This window comes from Pseudopodoces humilis, chromosome 1 (genome assembly GCF_049639895.1).
Source record: "Pseudopodoces humilis isolate 2021_Gansu_Grassland_sample_001 chromosome 1, ASM4963989v1, whole genome shotgun sequence".
Classification (NCBI taxonomy): domain Eukaryota; kingdom Metazoa; phylum Chordata; class Aves; order Passeriformes; family Paridae; genus Pseudopodoces; species Pseudopodoces humilis.
This window is the reverse complement of record NC_142200.1, coordinates 148983147-148998548: the sequence shown is the minus strand read 5'-3', so window position 1 is coordinate 148998548 and position 15402 is coordinate 148983147. Positions and strand designations below refer to the sequence as shown.

The 15402-nt window shown below is 39.9% G+C and overlaps 1 protein-coding gene across 6 annotated transcripts in view; it reads right to left on the bottom strand.

Annotated features, from left to right (window-relative positions):
* The window catches only part of ADCYAP1R1 (ADCYAP receptor type I), a 138053-nt gene that overhangs the window by 39699 nt on the left and 82952 nt on the right, over positions 1-15402 (bottom strand). For all 6 annotated transcript variants that reach the window (XM_088054310.1, XM_088054313.1, XM_088054318.1 and 3 more), the window contains exon 5: positions 13294-13401. In XM_088054310.1, coding sequence (XP_087910436.1) covers positions 13294-13401 — 108 coding nt within the window. The remainder of the gene's footprint in view (positions 1-13293; positions 13402-15402) is intronic.

Sequence of the window (15402 nt, the reverse complement as noted above, 5' to 3'; positions counted from 1 at the left end):
TATAAAAGGAACGGATGTAGCAGAGCCCAGAGAAGAGCTGCAAGTTTAAATCTTTATTTCTGTATTGGTCCCGTGTTTTTATGTTTGATGTATGATATGGTTAAATATCTGGTTATTATGATGCTTCATCAGGCTCTAGGAAGAATAAGAAAATGGATGTAGGAGCTTTTTTGTGGCTTTTTAAAAAATTATTTTAGAGGAAAGTTTTGAAGTAAGAAAGACTCACACATTTCCAAAACACTGCACCCAAACCCATGCTGCTTAACATCCTAAAAACGCAACTACCACAACGTGATAAAACTTCGTGTTTACACCAGAAATCTCCCTTTCCCTTTCTTTCATTCTTCCAAAATAACTTGCTGGAGTGATGCTAAATCCATCCTCCCAACCCCCTGTGCTCGGTTTTTAATCCAAACTGGGCTGAAATTCGACTTTCCTGAATCCTGGGTGGGTTCTGGGGATGCAGGAGGAGCCAGGGAGTGGAGCTGCTGCACCGTGCACAGGGAAGCCTCGGGGAGCCCTGAAACCAGGGAAAAATCCTTCCCAGCACTTCCCTGGGGGTTAAATGTCCACATCAGTTTAGCTCTGCATCCTCTGGAGCGGCCACAGGGCTTCAGGTTGTTCCCCTTTTAACCCTGGTGGTCAAATGTTAATTAGGGAATTGGAAAAACCTTCATCAAATTGTATGAGAAGGGTTTTATTAAAAGTAAAATCCAAACAAAGACTGATTTTGATCCTATGGGAAAGGAGAAAGCATCTAAAGAAATAAAATAATAACAGGAGGCTTTTCAGCACAGCATAAAATGATATTTTTTTTTTTTTAATTTTACAATTCACATAATAATTTTAAATTCCTTGATCTCTGTGTCTCCTCCAAAGCAGCTCAGATGTGCTTTTGTACCTTTCAAGACAGAAAAAAGTGGTTTTAATGTGAAAATGATGGTGGTAGTATAGAAAACTCATCTGAAGCATCAGGCAGGTATTGTGGCTTTGACTGGATTATTAAACATCAGTCCTACACATCCCTCCCACTGGGGACTTTGGTTGATACTGGAAGCCACAGGTGAGAACACCCACGGTCTCCATCCCTCTCTGCCCAACTCCAGCTGCCTCCAGGATTCCACAGGAAGAATTTAGCCTGGATTTTGGGGAAAGGTTCTTCCCCCAGAGGGTGCTGGCACTGCTCTCCAGGGAACAGTGACATTCCCAAGGCTTCCAGAGCTCCAGGAGCGACTGGACACCGCTCCCAGGGATGCACAGGCTGGGTTTCTGTGCAGGGACAGGAGCTGGATGATCTCATGGATGGCTGATTCCAACTCAGGCTATTCTGTGACTCTAATTCCCGGTGTTTGCAGGTGTTGGGGAGGTCTCTAAACTCTGCAGAGCAGTCCCCAGTGCTCTGAGAAAACATTTTCCAGCCAAGGTGATTCAGGTGCTGTACGGGGCTGAAGCAGCAGATGCTGCTGCAGCGCTGCCGTGCTCCACATCCCTGGCAGAATATCAGGGATGGCTCTGCAGAATAGTTTGGAGAGACCTTTTCTCCTCCTAAATCCACCAAACCCCAGGTTTTTTAGCAGCCATGTAGCTCAGTTTTAGGAATTTGTTTCTAAAATCAGGACGTGTTGGTAAAATCTGAATTCAGAGCACAGATGTCAGGTTGTGGCAGGGGAATTTTTATCTGTGGGTTTATCAGAGGATCACAGAGCAAACCACAACTCCTTTATCACTTCTTTCATGATGCTTTTCACAGCATCTGCCACTCAAACCAGCAGCTGTGACAGAATTTGTCCCCTAAGTGAGGTCAGCTAACACAGAAGCCTGTGCCTCACACTGATCCACACAAGCAAGGTAGAAAAAGCTGCAAAAAAACCTCCCAAAAACCTCTTTGACTCATAAAAATCCAGTTTTAGTTTATCATTTGTAGAGTAATTTGACCTTAAAACTGTGCAGAATTCTTTCTGGAGAAAGACCAGGCCAGTATGAGGTAGATTGATGCCTGATGTTCTTGGCACCCTGCATTTTACAGTGATGGCTTAGAAAAAGACATTTCTCTTAAATGTAAATGTTTTGAATTCACCTATTTTTTCTCCACAATTTAAAAAGCATGAAATAAAAATTATCATTATTTCATTCTAAATACAGATAGCAGTTAGTCTCGTTGATGTCAAATTATAAGAGTTTAGTTCATTTTCAATTTCATGACATCTGTAATAACAGTTAAAACACATTAATGCAGTTTTTTGGAAATAAATAGGCTTGTTATAGAAATATTTTTGTATATATACTGAAATTATGACTACATTTCCCTGTGTTTGGACCTTATGAAGGGATTCACTTTTCTAACAACATTAGTTTTCTGATCTGTAGGAGCAAACAAGCCTTTTATTAACATATATTTATATATCTGAGTCCTAATTAATGTACTGAAGAAAGTTCCAGTACAACATTTGTCTGTACAGGCTTTTAGGCTTGATTCATCAAATCAATTTTCACTAATAGGTTAAGATACCAGGAAGTTAATTAGATTTACATTGAAATTCATGCCCTGAGTTAGAAGAAAAAGGCAAAGTTCATCTACTGAGTGTTGGGATAAAATGAACACATATACAATTATATTTGTGGGTGTATGGCTATATTTTTTGTATTTCTATGTCATTATTTAAATATATGCATTTATATAAATAAAATATATCTATATATATACATATTTATACACAGGATGTATTTATATATTTTATATGCATATAAACAGGTATGTAATATATCTATAAACAGATCTATTTCTATATATGAATTTATTTACAAATAGATATATTTATATATACATAAAAGGACGTGAAGGAACATACAGCTACCACGTATCTTTGAATTCCTGCAGGCTGCTGCTGCCCTGCCCTCACACAGAGCCAGTTTCTGTATTTTTCCTTGGCAGAAATCCGTGTCATTGGTGCTGTTTCCTCACATGGCTGAGAACGAAATGGAATTCCAATGGATGATTTTTGTGCACAACATTTAACATGTTTACATTCAGCGGGGCAAGACCTGACCTTGCGTTTAAAAGGTTGTAAGGAATGCCAGACACAGCAGGGTCACTCTCACTTTTCACAATATCACCTCAAAAACATGGTTTTTCTGGGTTATATTTTCACCTGAGCGCCTTTAAGACTCTGGAGAGGTCTCAGTAAATTTAGTCTGCTCTCGGTGATGGAGTGGGCAGGACTACAGGACCCCTCACAGCATGGGATTTCCCACAAGCCTTCTTGTTTTCTTTAGGGCACAAGCAACGAGAAATTGGCCTGTTTGACTTCACTGATGAAGAAGAGAAAGCCCATTGATATGATTATACAATGGCCTAATGAAATGCATTGCTTTCTCAGAAATGAAGAATAAATAAAGTATGATTTGCATCTGTATTTTCACTGGGAACACATTTTTCAGGGGTTTGATTCAAGGGCTAAGTTTACAGGGGACTTTTGAGAAGAGCATGTAGTGACAGGAGGAGGAGGAATGGCTTTAAACTGAAAGTGGGAAGGTTTGGGTTGGGTATTAGGAAGAAATTCTTTACTCAGAGGGTGGTGATGCCCCAGCACAGGGTGCCCAGAGCAGCTGTGACTGCCCCTGGTTCCCTGGAAGTGTCCAAGGCTGGGCTGGACAGGGCTTGGAGCAGCCTGGGATGGTGGAAGGCGTCCCTGCGCTGCACAGGTGGCACTGGATGATCTTTAAGATCTTTTCCATCCCAAACCATTCTATAATTCTATTATTTTATGATAACAAAATCTCGAATATCATGACTTTATGACTTATTTGAATGACATCTGTGCTTCTCACATGTAGCTAAACCCAAACTATGGAAATATGGACACAACAGCAGATACCAAACAGCATCTTGGAGCAGCATTTACTAAATCAATAATTACTCTTATCAGTCAATAAACTCCTGAGGAAGCTGCTGTTATCCTGGACACAGGATGGTTTATCCAGTCTATTGACAGGCTGTGCTATTCGCTCTTTGACCAGACTTAAGTAAGTGTCACTCTTTGGGAAGCAAATCTACAATTAATGCTTTAATTGACATTGTTAATTAGATATTATTTGCAGCACTTCTTAGAGATCCTAGAGATCTATCAGAATGCTGAGTTACCAGTTCTAAAAACCAAGTACAGAAAACTCCTTATTTCTGTTTTCTGCAGGAAGAGGTAAAAGAGGGAGGAAAAAAAATATCCAAGGACTTGTCAATGGCTCCCCATAGAGCTGGTGGCAGAGACCCAGACCTTTCCTGCCCTTTTCTTGCACATTTATCAGACTTTCCTCTTTGATTTTTATTTACCGAGACTCAGAACTCATAATTCACCCCTCACTATGCAACAACTGACGAGAAACTCGATGACAGCAATTGCTCCTGATTTAAAGTGGACAGGGATGGGGAAGCTGAAGCCAAGAACCAGCCTGTGCACGATGAGCCTCAGAGCCTTTTAGATCTCCTCTGTGGTGCCAAATCCGTGCTGGCTGCTCTCCACCTGCCTGGCCTCCCGTGGATTTGTTTATCTGAACACAACTTGCATTTAACCCTTTTGTTCCAGCGTTTGTCCCTTATTAGTGGCGGGGCGAGAGGGGATGAAAGGCTTCCAAAGCTGTTCTGCCCTCAGCTGGCTTGCCCACACTTCTCCCATAGCCCTCTTGTTCTCATCACAGTATTGTGGGTTGGAGGACTGCTGCACAAAGGTAATTCTCCAGAAGGTTTTGGATTTTGATGGCATTAAGATCAACGTGCAAAGCCTGCCCTGTTTTTATTTCACATTGCAGGGGCATTTCTGTGTCCCTACAGAAAGTGCAGCCACTGGGGCAGGGGGAAACCACTCACAACCCCTTTGTTATAAATCCATATTGTGATATTGGCTTTTCACAGGTATTAAGATGAATGTTATATGTTACATGCTTTTGCTATGCCTGTTTTTCTCCTGCTGGCAGGTTTTAGGCATAGGTCAAGAAGAATTTTGGGCATTAGGGCAATGTCCTGTCTGTACAAAGCCAGATAACCTCCAGGGAACAGATGATGGGGCCCAGGCTGCTACCAACACTGACCTCTTGTAGAAGAAAGAACCCCAGCCCAAATAAAAAGATGATAAAGGAGAAATTAAGAACAAATGCACGTGCTCTAAAAAGGCAGACCTGGAGAGTGGCTACGCAAACTAGCTCTTGGAAAAGCTTGAATGTGCATTAAAACCCTACAGCAAAATGGGATAAAAGGAGTGTTCCAAAGACACCAGGTGTACTCATGGCAGAGAGCCAAGCACTCGGCCGTTTTAACCCTTTGCTTTATTATCTTTGTCTCTTAATTGTCTTTTTGTTTATATTAAACCTTTTAAATTTTAACGAGAGAGTGAACCTCGTTTGTCACACCTTTGTTATCCTGCTGTCCAGCTATGTGGATAACGAGCTGGCTGGGCAGGAGTTTCTTTTTTTTTTTTTTTTTTCTGTCCTGATTTATACAGCACTGATTAGAAGTTTTCCATTCAATTTCCAAATTTGAAATAAACCAGCGAGCTCTCGCACCCGGCTCCGCGGCATCCACCGCGCTGAGCCTCCTCTGTGCCCTCCCCGCGCTGCCTGCTGCTCTCCTGCTCCATCAATCTGTTCAGCCGGCTGGCAGAGCCACAGTGGGGAGCAGCAGGCTGCTCAGCAGCTTTCCTGCAGCTCTCTCTGAGCTCCCCACACGGGTTCTGCTTCCACACCCTGCCCGCTGCTTCCCTAGGAGGGACATCATCCCTCTGCCCGGTGCTGTGCCTGCACACACACCATCCCGCTTTATCCAACCATGCCAGCTCCTTTGGTACAGATCTTTGTGTTTTCCAGAAAAGCTGTGGCTGCCCCTGGATCCCTGCAAGTGTCCCAGGACAGGCTGGATGGGGCTTGGAGCAACCTGGGATGGTGGAAGGTGTCCCTGCCCATGGCAGGGGGTGGAACTGGGTGTTCTTTAAGGTTATTTGCAACTGAAACTATTCTGCGATTCCATAATTGATTGATTAATAAAGGATTAGCTGCTTGGAGTTGACAGTTTCATTAGCAGGATCTGTAGGAAGTAGCAGGCAGGCAAGGTCACAGAGTACATGGTCCCACAGGTTCACACACCTTTCCCTGTTCAAAGTGCTTCCCACAACTGTTTCCAGGGGATTGTGTCTCTCCAGCCTCATGCCCCATAGCCAGCTTTAAAGTTTAAACGTTAGCCAAAACTTTAAACTACAGATTAAAAGTCATTTGTACAAGAGCAGGAGGTGAAGACAGGGGATAATGGCTTCAAACTGACAGAAGGGAGGATTAAAGGGATATTAGGAAAAAATTCTCTTCTGTGAGGGTGAGAAGCCCTGGCACAGGGTGCCCAGAGAAGCTGTGGCTGCCCCTGGATCCCTGGAATTGTCCAAGGCCAGGTTGGACAGGGCTTGGAGCAGCCTGGGATAGTGGAAGGTGTCCCTGCCATGGCAGGGGTGGCACTGGAAAGACTTTTAAGGTCCTTTCCAACACAAACCATTCTGGGATTCTGTTCATATATCATTTACTGTAGATCTCCATTTGCCTTGACAAAGGGATTTGTGAACATAACATTTACACAGAGACAGTACAAAATGAAGTGGGCTTCATTTTACTTAGAAAACAAGAAAACTGGGGCAGAGGATAATCAAGGGTGAGATTAGGAAGCCTTGTTCGTATTTGTGTGTTTGAATAAATAACTGGTGCCTAAGGACAGCTGAGTAACTGATCCTGTGGGACAAACCCATGCCATCTAGTTTATCTACCTGAAGATAAGTTCACCTGGTTTTTAAGCCTTCTCCCATAAGGGGCAGAGAGACAGGGATGTCCAGAGGCTGGTTGCGTTTAGATATCTGTCCTACCATGAGATAAACAAGCTCCTGAAAAATCTGTGTTACCCTGAGGTTTGTGCAAGATATTGCAGTAAAGGCAGGGATAGAACTGATACATAATTAATTTCTTCCTATATCCCAGTTTACTTTCAGGGCACAGGGACAAGATCCAGTGAATCATGCCTGGAAATCTCAGAGAATTCCAGTGAGGTCCCATGTGGAGAACAGAAAGGCCAGAGCACACAGGGCTGGCTACAGTAGGACTGATGCACAGATATGATCAATAACATTTAAGGGAAATCATGGCTTTATTATTTTCTTCCTCTTTCCTGTTAAAGGATGTGAAACTAGAAATGGACTGAGGTCACCATAGCAACTAACCATCATCTAAATGTTATGTGAGTCCTTCCTTTGAGTCTGGCTGTCACAGGAGCATCAATCAGAGTGCAGGATCAATGCAATTACTATTAAAGGGTCTCCTAGCTCTGAAGAGGGCAGGGATTTTATTTGAGAGAAAAAAACAAAAGATTTTCAAACAAGAACCATGAAAAAATTTGAAACATTTCCCAACAGAGATTGTCACTTCTGAAATAACTCCTAGAGAAGAAAGCAAATTAAATGCCTTGCTCAAAGGTAAGCACAAATGTGTTCCCACCACACCTAAAATCCTGCAATCACCTGGATCTCTTTTCCCAATCGTTTGGGTCAAGAGGAGAAACATGAACAGAGAAAAGACTGTTAGGAAAGGTTGTAGGGTCTGTTCATGTTGCCCCTACAGTGGTACTTCAATCTATTACCTTCTGCAGTCCAAGTGTTCTCCAAACCACTCAGCAGCTCTGAGCAACTCCCACCCTTGCATTCTGCCTAAAGGTGTAGGATGTTTTTTCCCCAAGGCCAAATTAGCTCTCAGGTCACTGCCAAAGTTCTTGAGCTGCGTTGCAGCTTTCCCCTGACCACTGCAGGACGTTCCTCTGCAAAGGACCAAAGACTTTGGTTTCAGCTGAAACGCCCTTGCTCATGCTGCACGTGTGAGCATGGGAGGCACAGAACCTTATGTCCCCATAATTTGGTGGGAAAGGCCACAAAATGTCTTTGTTTTGCTTTGCTAGAGAACACCTGAGAGGCCTCAGCTACTTGATTAGAAATGTAGATCCAGTTTCTGTTCTTTGATGACAGCATTTTCCTCCCATTTTCTCTGCACTGCAGATGGACTTTGTGATGCTGTGACCATGGAGGCTAAATTACAGCTTGTCCTCCTCTCTTTGGAAAAGTTGGAGTAGTCCCATGGCTTTACTGCCTGTGCAAAGCCCAGGGATGAAAACCAGCTGGAAATGACTGGTTATCTATCAAGTGCCATTAAAATTTTTTTTTTCTTTTTTTTTAACATTTTTTAAATGATTTATACATAAAATAAACACTGAATTGATTGTGACTGCTGTGTAGGATTTTATATAAAATTAAGGATGAAACAAAGGTTTCAGAGTCCTGGTTGCTTCAATAAATAATAAGCTTTAATAAATAAATAAAATAAATAAAAATAAGCTCCAGTGGCTCATTATTATTCCCATGATGAGAATGCTGGGATTGGTCATACATGTTTTCCAGAGAAACTTGGTGGCAGGGTTTTCCTTCCCTTGGTTTCCAAGCAGGATGTTGGAACACTCACCCAAACAAAACATCCTTAGAAGAGAAATCTGGACTTTTGCATTGATCTTTTGCCTTTTTGACAGGCAAATGCAATTTCCAACTTCTCTCTGCTGCAATGCTGCCCTTAATTTCAGTAGTAGCAACAAAATTCTGCATGTTTTACCTCAGTAGGAAATAAGCACACAATCCCCCAGGGATATTCTGGTGTTTAGGAGGCCCCTGATCTTTATCAATCACCTTTTCTTCCTGTCTAAACAAAAACACTATCAATACATAACCCAAACTAATAGAAACTGTAACTTGCAAATATTTTCAACAGCTTTCACTTTGGGAAGCAAAAGACTTTTATTGTCTTTTCACCCCGTTTGGGGGTTTTGTACCAATTTCCCATGTCAGCTTTTAAAGGCTTCACCAGGACTGTCCCCCAAGAAAGGACACAAAAAGCCTCTCCACTTCGAAGATGGAGCATCACTTCTCCCCTCATTAACTCTTCTCTTGTCATCTTACTCTAATTGATTAGGGATAAGGTCTAAACTCAGGCACAGACTGCTTCCCAAATCTGATTAACCCCGCGTTCATAAATCCCACTGTCCACCTGCAGCAGCTCTAGTGCAGCACTTATGAGGCTTAGGGTTCTTACAGACAATCAATTAATCAATTAATTAGTACAACAAAGTACTTGAGTGTATCCCTGTGTTTTAAATGGCATCAGTGACAGACTATTTCCAATTTCTTGGGATGACAGAGCTCGTCGCCTGAGCACTGATGGTGCTCAACCAAGAGAAGCAACAAGCCAAAGAGTTTGGGTCTGAAATGTGAGCATAGGATGTAATTCCCTTTTAAACTCTCTAATACCTGATTACATTCTTTATTCCACTGGATTTTAATTAGGAACCCTTAATCCTAGTATCAACATGGGATAGGTTTTATGCCTTTGGTAAAACTTAGGAGAATTTTCTCTGTTGCACATAGTGAACAATGTTTGTGGTAAATGTAGTGTCCTAAACTGAGCACCAGATAAACTGAATTGCTGGAAGATTCAGTAAGAGCTGTTCATATTTATTATTTGGATTTGTGAATGAAAGCGTTTTCCAAATGTGGAATGCTCAGAAACTGTCTATTATTCTTTGTATTATTTTTTACTGCAAATCAAAGGATGGAAAATATGTTCATTTCTGATCTGGTTACTGGGTTTCATTCTGTTTCATTTCAGGTGTGTGTTTAGGTTCCAGAATATTTTGGCTGTACAGTACAAAGCAGAAAAAACCAAAGATTTAGCTTCTATAGATTTCCAATGCCAGGCACTATCACCTGTGTCTGGAAAAAAATAAAAAATAATAAAAAAAAAAATTGGAAAAAACACCCAAAGAAGAGAAAATTCTCCAGCTGGGAGTGCAGATCCCTGTGTTAGGGCCACCTCTAGGTCTTGCTGTGTGCTATTAAAAGGCAACATCACAGCCTGACTATGGTTTTCTTCTTTTTATCCCAGCAAAGATGCCTTAGGATGATTTAAATATGTCCTGTTGTGGAGTGGGTGTTTCTGGAGCTGGGAAGGCACTGGAGAAGCAGTAACATACAACAGAGAGGCCATGGAAGTGACAGCTCCTGGTGGAAACAATGATGGATGGATATCAATCAAAGAAATCCACGTGGAAGAGGAAAAAAATTAATTTTTTGGGAACTATCTAGAAGAAAAGACGGTAATCCCTAAACTACATTAAATTAAAAATCCCTAATTTACAAGATGAGAAAAGAGTCGGGAACTAATAAGCTTTTTTCCATTGGAGGAAAGGAATCTCCAGTGGAGAGATTTTGAGAACAATAATTTTGTTCACAGTCTGCACCTGAAAGGAATGAAGAATTGTGGTGGTTTTGGAGAGGAGAAATGAAATTTCAGAAGACAGGGTGGCCAAGCACACAGGATTTAATTTTGAACTTTCTGCATGATGTTGACAGCAGCTCAAACGTTACTCCTTGGTTCAACTGCAGTGAAGGTCACAGCAGAGCAGATAAAACCAGCAACAGCTGGTATTTTTAGCTAAATACACAGCTAATTTTTCCAAAAAAGCATCCCTCCAGCTGACAGCTCAGTTAGTTAATATTTCTTTTGCAGTCTCTTTTATTTTTTTCCCCATTTTGTTCCATATGGAAATAGACATCCAAGTCAAGGCAGTCAGATTCCTTTCTGAAATTCATAAAAGAAGCAGGGACAGCTCACCTCCAGACCAGCATTTGAGAGAGGTCAGAGAAAGCATCTTCAACAAGTGCCCATTGATTTCTGCTCACTGAGCCAGAAATCCATGTGATCACTTCATAAATTCACATATAAATTTAAACATCCAAAGCCAAATGAAATATTTCCCACCCACTCTTTAAGATTAGCACACCCCATGATTTTCCTGATTACGCTGTACCTACAGGTGCTTCAGAGCACAAACTTTTAAAAAGTATAATTTAAAGCTATTGCTGAGGTTGTAAAAATTACCTGTGGCCATAGAAAAATGTTGCTGTACTAGGAATGATTTTGCTATTAATAAATATTAGTGTCCATTCCCAGCCTAGCTCCATATTCTAGAAACAGAGCAGCAGCCAGAGGACACTATAACAATCCCTAAAATGTGATTATCCATGTCTTACAAACATTAGAGTTCTCTAATAACCCGTTATTTAGGGAACCATCATGAAATGTGACTTTTTTCATTAAACCCTCGTTGAACAAATGCACTTGGCTAATTAAAATTAGCAGCAACAATGGCAAAGCTGATTCTGATTCACCCAGGAGAGTGATTTGGGATGTTGATAATTCCATCTTGGGGTCAGCAGTGCAATCCCAGCCACATCTGCTGAGATTTCCAGATACTGCAGGTTAAATGTTTATTTGTTTATCTAATGAATTATGAATCTTGGGTTTGTTCCTAGTGAACAGATGTCCAAAACCCCCTCAAACCCAGAGTTTACACGAGGCAGCAGCTGTTATTTTTATTGGGGATCCCGTGAGGAGATAAAGTAACGGGACATATGTTTCCACTGGATGGAATATTCCTCCCTTAGGGTCGTACTGTCACCCCATCACAGGCCAAACAGGAAGAACAATGCGTGAGGAGATCTGTAAATCCTGGGAAAATTATTTTAAAATGTTATTTCAGCCCTTTATTTTACATAGGTAAAATAAATAGAGCAATAAATAAATAAATAAATAAATAAACAAATAAAGCCTATTTATATTTATATTTATATTTATATTTATATTTATATTTATATCTATATTTATATTTATATTTATATTTATATCTATATTTATATTTATATTTATATTTATATTTATATTTATATTTATATTTATATTTATATTTATATATATCTATATTTATATCTATATTTATATTTATATTTGTATATATTTATATCTATATCTATATTATTATTTTTATTATTATTACTATTGCTATTTATATTATTATTTATATTTATATTTATATGTGGATCTATATTTATTTTTATTTTTATTTTTATTTTTTATTTTAATTTTTATTTTTAATTTTTTTTATTTTTATTTTTATTTTTATTTTTATTTTTGTTTTTATTTTTATTTTTTTATATATTTGTTCTGCTAAAGGCTCTATTATTTTTATTGAAAATAAAATTTGAAAATTATTTTTTAACGTAAACACTTTTTATTATTCTTGTTTGAATAATTTTATGCAAAGAAAAAAAACCTTCATTTAAATCAATACAAGAAAAATCCTGATTTTATTTAAATCAATAAAAATTTTGTTTAAGTAGGTATAAAAATAAATAAAATAAAAATCTAATTATTTTTATTTAAATTATATACTTCAAATAAATAAAAATATTTTTACTTAATTTATTTTTTCCATTAACAGGTACCCATTTACCTAAGACCTGGAACTGGTCAAATTGAGTTAATTTTGTTTCTAAAGTGGGTCAGGGTTAGGTGACATTGGTGCCTGGACGTGTTAAAGGTGAGGATTTCAGTGTTCTTGGAGTTGTGTATGAAACATTGCCTCCAAAAAATGGTGCTCCCTGTGTGTGGTGATGCAAAAAAAGAGCAGATTTTGGACTCAAGGCTGTAAATGAGTAATTAATAATTAATCATAATTAACTGGTAAAATAAGCTTTGGGAAAAAGGATCCCATGGGGGACAGTGGTGAAATTGTTCCTCAAGAGACATCGCTAATTGAGGGACCTGCAGTGGGTGAAGCTGCTGGAGCAAATGGAGCAGTCTGTGTTCATTCCCAGCACGGGGACAGAAGGGTGTTCATGTCTCATTTCCACAGACCACAAAAAAAAAGGTATGATGGAACTTCTGCCTCTCTCCAGAAGTCTTTAATTCCTCCCTGAACCCCCAACATGGGAGCTCCTCGCTGTTCTTCTCAAGCCTATGTTTTCCTTCAGCACAAGCAGAACCTGCTCCACATTTTCATAACTCGCTAAAATAGATTCCAATTGTGTTACCAAACATAGATTTGGGTCCTCACTGAATTCGGTAAGACCTGAGGGCAGAATATTCCCTTTAGCAGTTTAAATTTGTGATATTTTCATGTTGAGTAGTCTGTAAAGGCTTTTATTCACACCTTCCCTCCCACCCCGTGCACACTCACATATCTACACACAAATATCCTGGCTTTGTGCCATTTATTTATAACCAGAGCCCAGCTGTAGAGTTTTTGATGTCTCTTCATCCTGAGGATCTGAGTGAGGTTTTACACTCGTGCTGGCCACGAGGATTTACCAGGCAGAGGTGAAGAACAAAGGGAAAATACTTTACCATCCTCAGAGATGATAAATCTGAAGAGTGCAGGACACTTGACAAAGACAATTTCCCCCACACTTGCAGGTTTCCAGCATGTGATATTGTCCCACATTCCTGGGCAACCTGAGGAAGAGAAGGAGGGATAAAATACATTAGTGGTGGAAATCCATCCCTTTCCTCACACTGAGCTTTGTGGTTGGTTCTTCCTTCTATAAATAAAAATATTCCTGTTTAGAATAACAAACAGCGTCAATTTCCCTGGGAAAAAATATTTTTAATTCATAGGAAAAGCATAAAATGCTTAGTGGCATCACACAGGAATGGCCAGACTCTACCCTCCCAGAAGGTGACGTTCCTTAGTCCCAATTAAATCACTTCAACATGCCAGAAACAAATTTTCCCTTGGGTATGAAACCTGCTGCCATTTAGTTATCTTTCAGAAGTGTTTGGGTTAATTAAAAAAAAACACAAAAAAACGATTCATGGATCATATCTTTGATTAAATTCTATTAATTCCTCTTGGTTTTAATCCCTGTGAAGGTCTGGGAACTCGCTCATTTTGGAATTTTTCTGAAAACTGAAAAGCAATTTCTGCTTCATCCTGCAGCCATTTCTGTGGAAATGTGAAGCAAACTCACTCTTCCATCCTGATTATTTTCTAAAAGAATGTCATTCCTTACCAAAGAACTGTCCTAACATCATCCATTATTTTTACTGCAGTCTTTGCTCCAGAAAATATAAACTCACAGTCTCAAAAGAGGATTTTTTTGACCTCTAATGATTTCTTGCATCAGCTAAAAATAGATTCAGGTCTTTAATAACAGTTCAATGATGAGGCTTCAGGTGACAAACTTTGAAGCAAAGGTCTGAGTGGAAAAAAATACCAATTTCCTGTTACATGAAGGCGGGAAGAGGAGGTAAGAGGACTGAGGGTGGGAGCTGTCTTCTCTTGGGATATAAGAAAAATTAATCTGAAATTTATTGTAGATACAGTAAATGAACCCAGGTCCTGATTCTTTCTGGTCTCTGTGCCAGAGGTGTGAAAAACTGGCTTTCAAGAAGAATAAATCTTCCTGTAATCCTTCAAGCCACCATCTTACCAGCTCAAAAACCTAGAGGGCTTATCCAGTGTCCACAAAAACCCAGAGCAATCTCTTAAATTTCCTACTAATATTAAAAAAACCCCAAAAACTTAGTGAGTGAATCTCAAATTAAAGTCATCTTTTGCCTCAGCAGGAAAAGAAAGAGGAAGCAAACCTAAATATTTCCACTGTTTACTTGAATTTGAGGTCGAGATTGAATAAATAATCCTATCAACCGAAAAAGAGCCTCCAGCTCCATGATTTTCTGCAAGGTTTTCTGTCAAAATTGTCTCTGACTGCATGCCAAGGGAAATAAAACCTTCAGGAAAAGCAGATAATACCTCCAAGTGTTACTTTCTGCCTGGCACGAGTCCAATATAACGAGATGTGGGTGATGAACTTGTAAGAGCTGTGTGGGCCCCATCAGCTCTGGTGACAGCAGATCCTCCTGGTCCTGGTCCTGGTCCTGGTCCTGGTCCTGGTTCTACCCATTGGTAGAGCAGGAATGTTCTCAGGACAGGAACTGCTGTCTCTTTTTTTCCCATCAGCTTCAGTGGTAGCAAATCCAGCCCTATGTTTTCTCACAAAAATATAAGGCTGAGAGCTCCACGTGTGGTGAGCAGAGCAGTTCTGAGCGAGCTGGTGTTTGGAGAATGAGTGTCAAACAACCTTGTTGTGATAATCATAATAACACGATCCACTAGACCCACCAAAATACAAAACTGTGGCAAAAATTCTCATGAAATCTTCACAGGAGCTGGGAAAAAAATAAAGGGATCCTTTATATTTTCTCCTCTTTTCCCACTCCTCTCCCAGATTGTTTCCTTTGCCAGATCTCATCCCATGAATGCTGTAGTTCACTAGAATATTTCTAAAAGTCTCAAAACCTGGGGTTTGAAAGGTTTGGAATCTCTCAGCTCATGGTGGTGACATTGGGGTGTCCAGTGCAGGGCCAGAAGTCGGACTCAGTGATCCTTGTGGGCTCCTTCCAGCTCAGGATATCCCGATTTTATAATTTTGTAATCCTGTTTATCTACTAAAG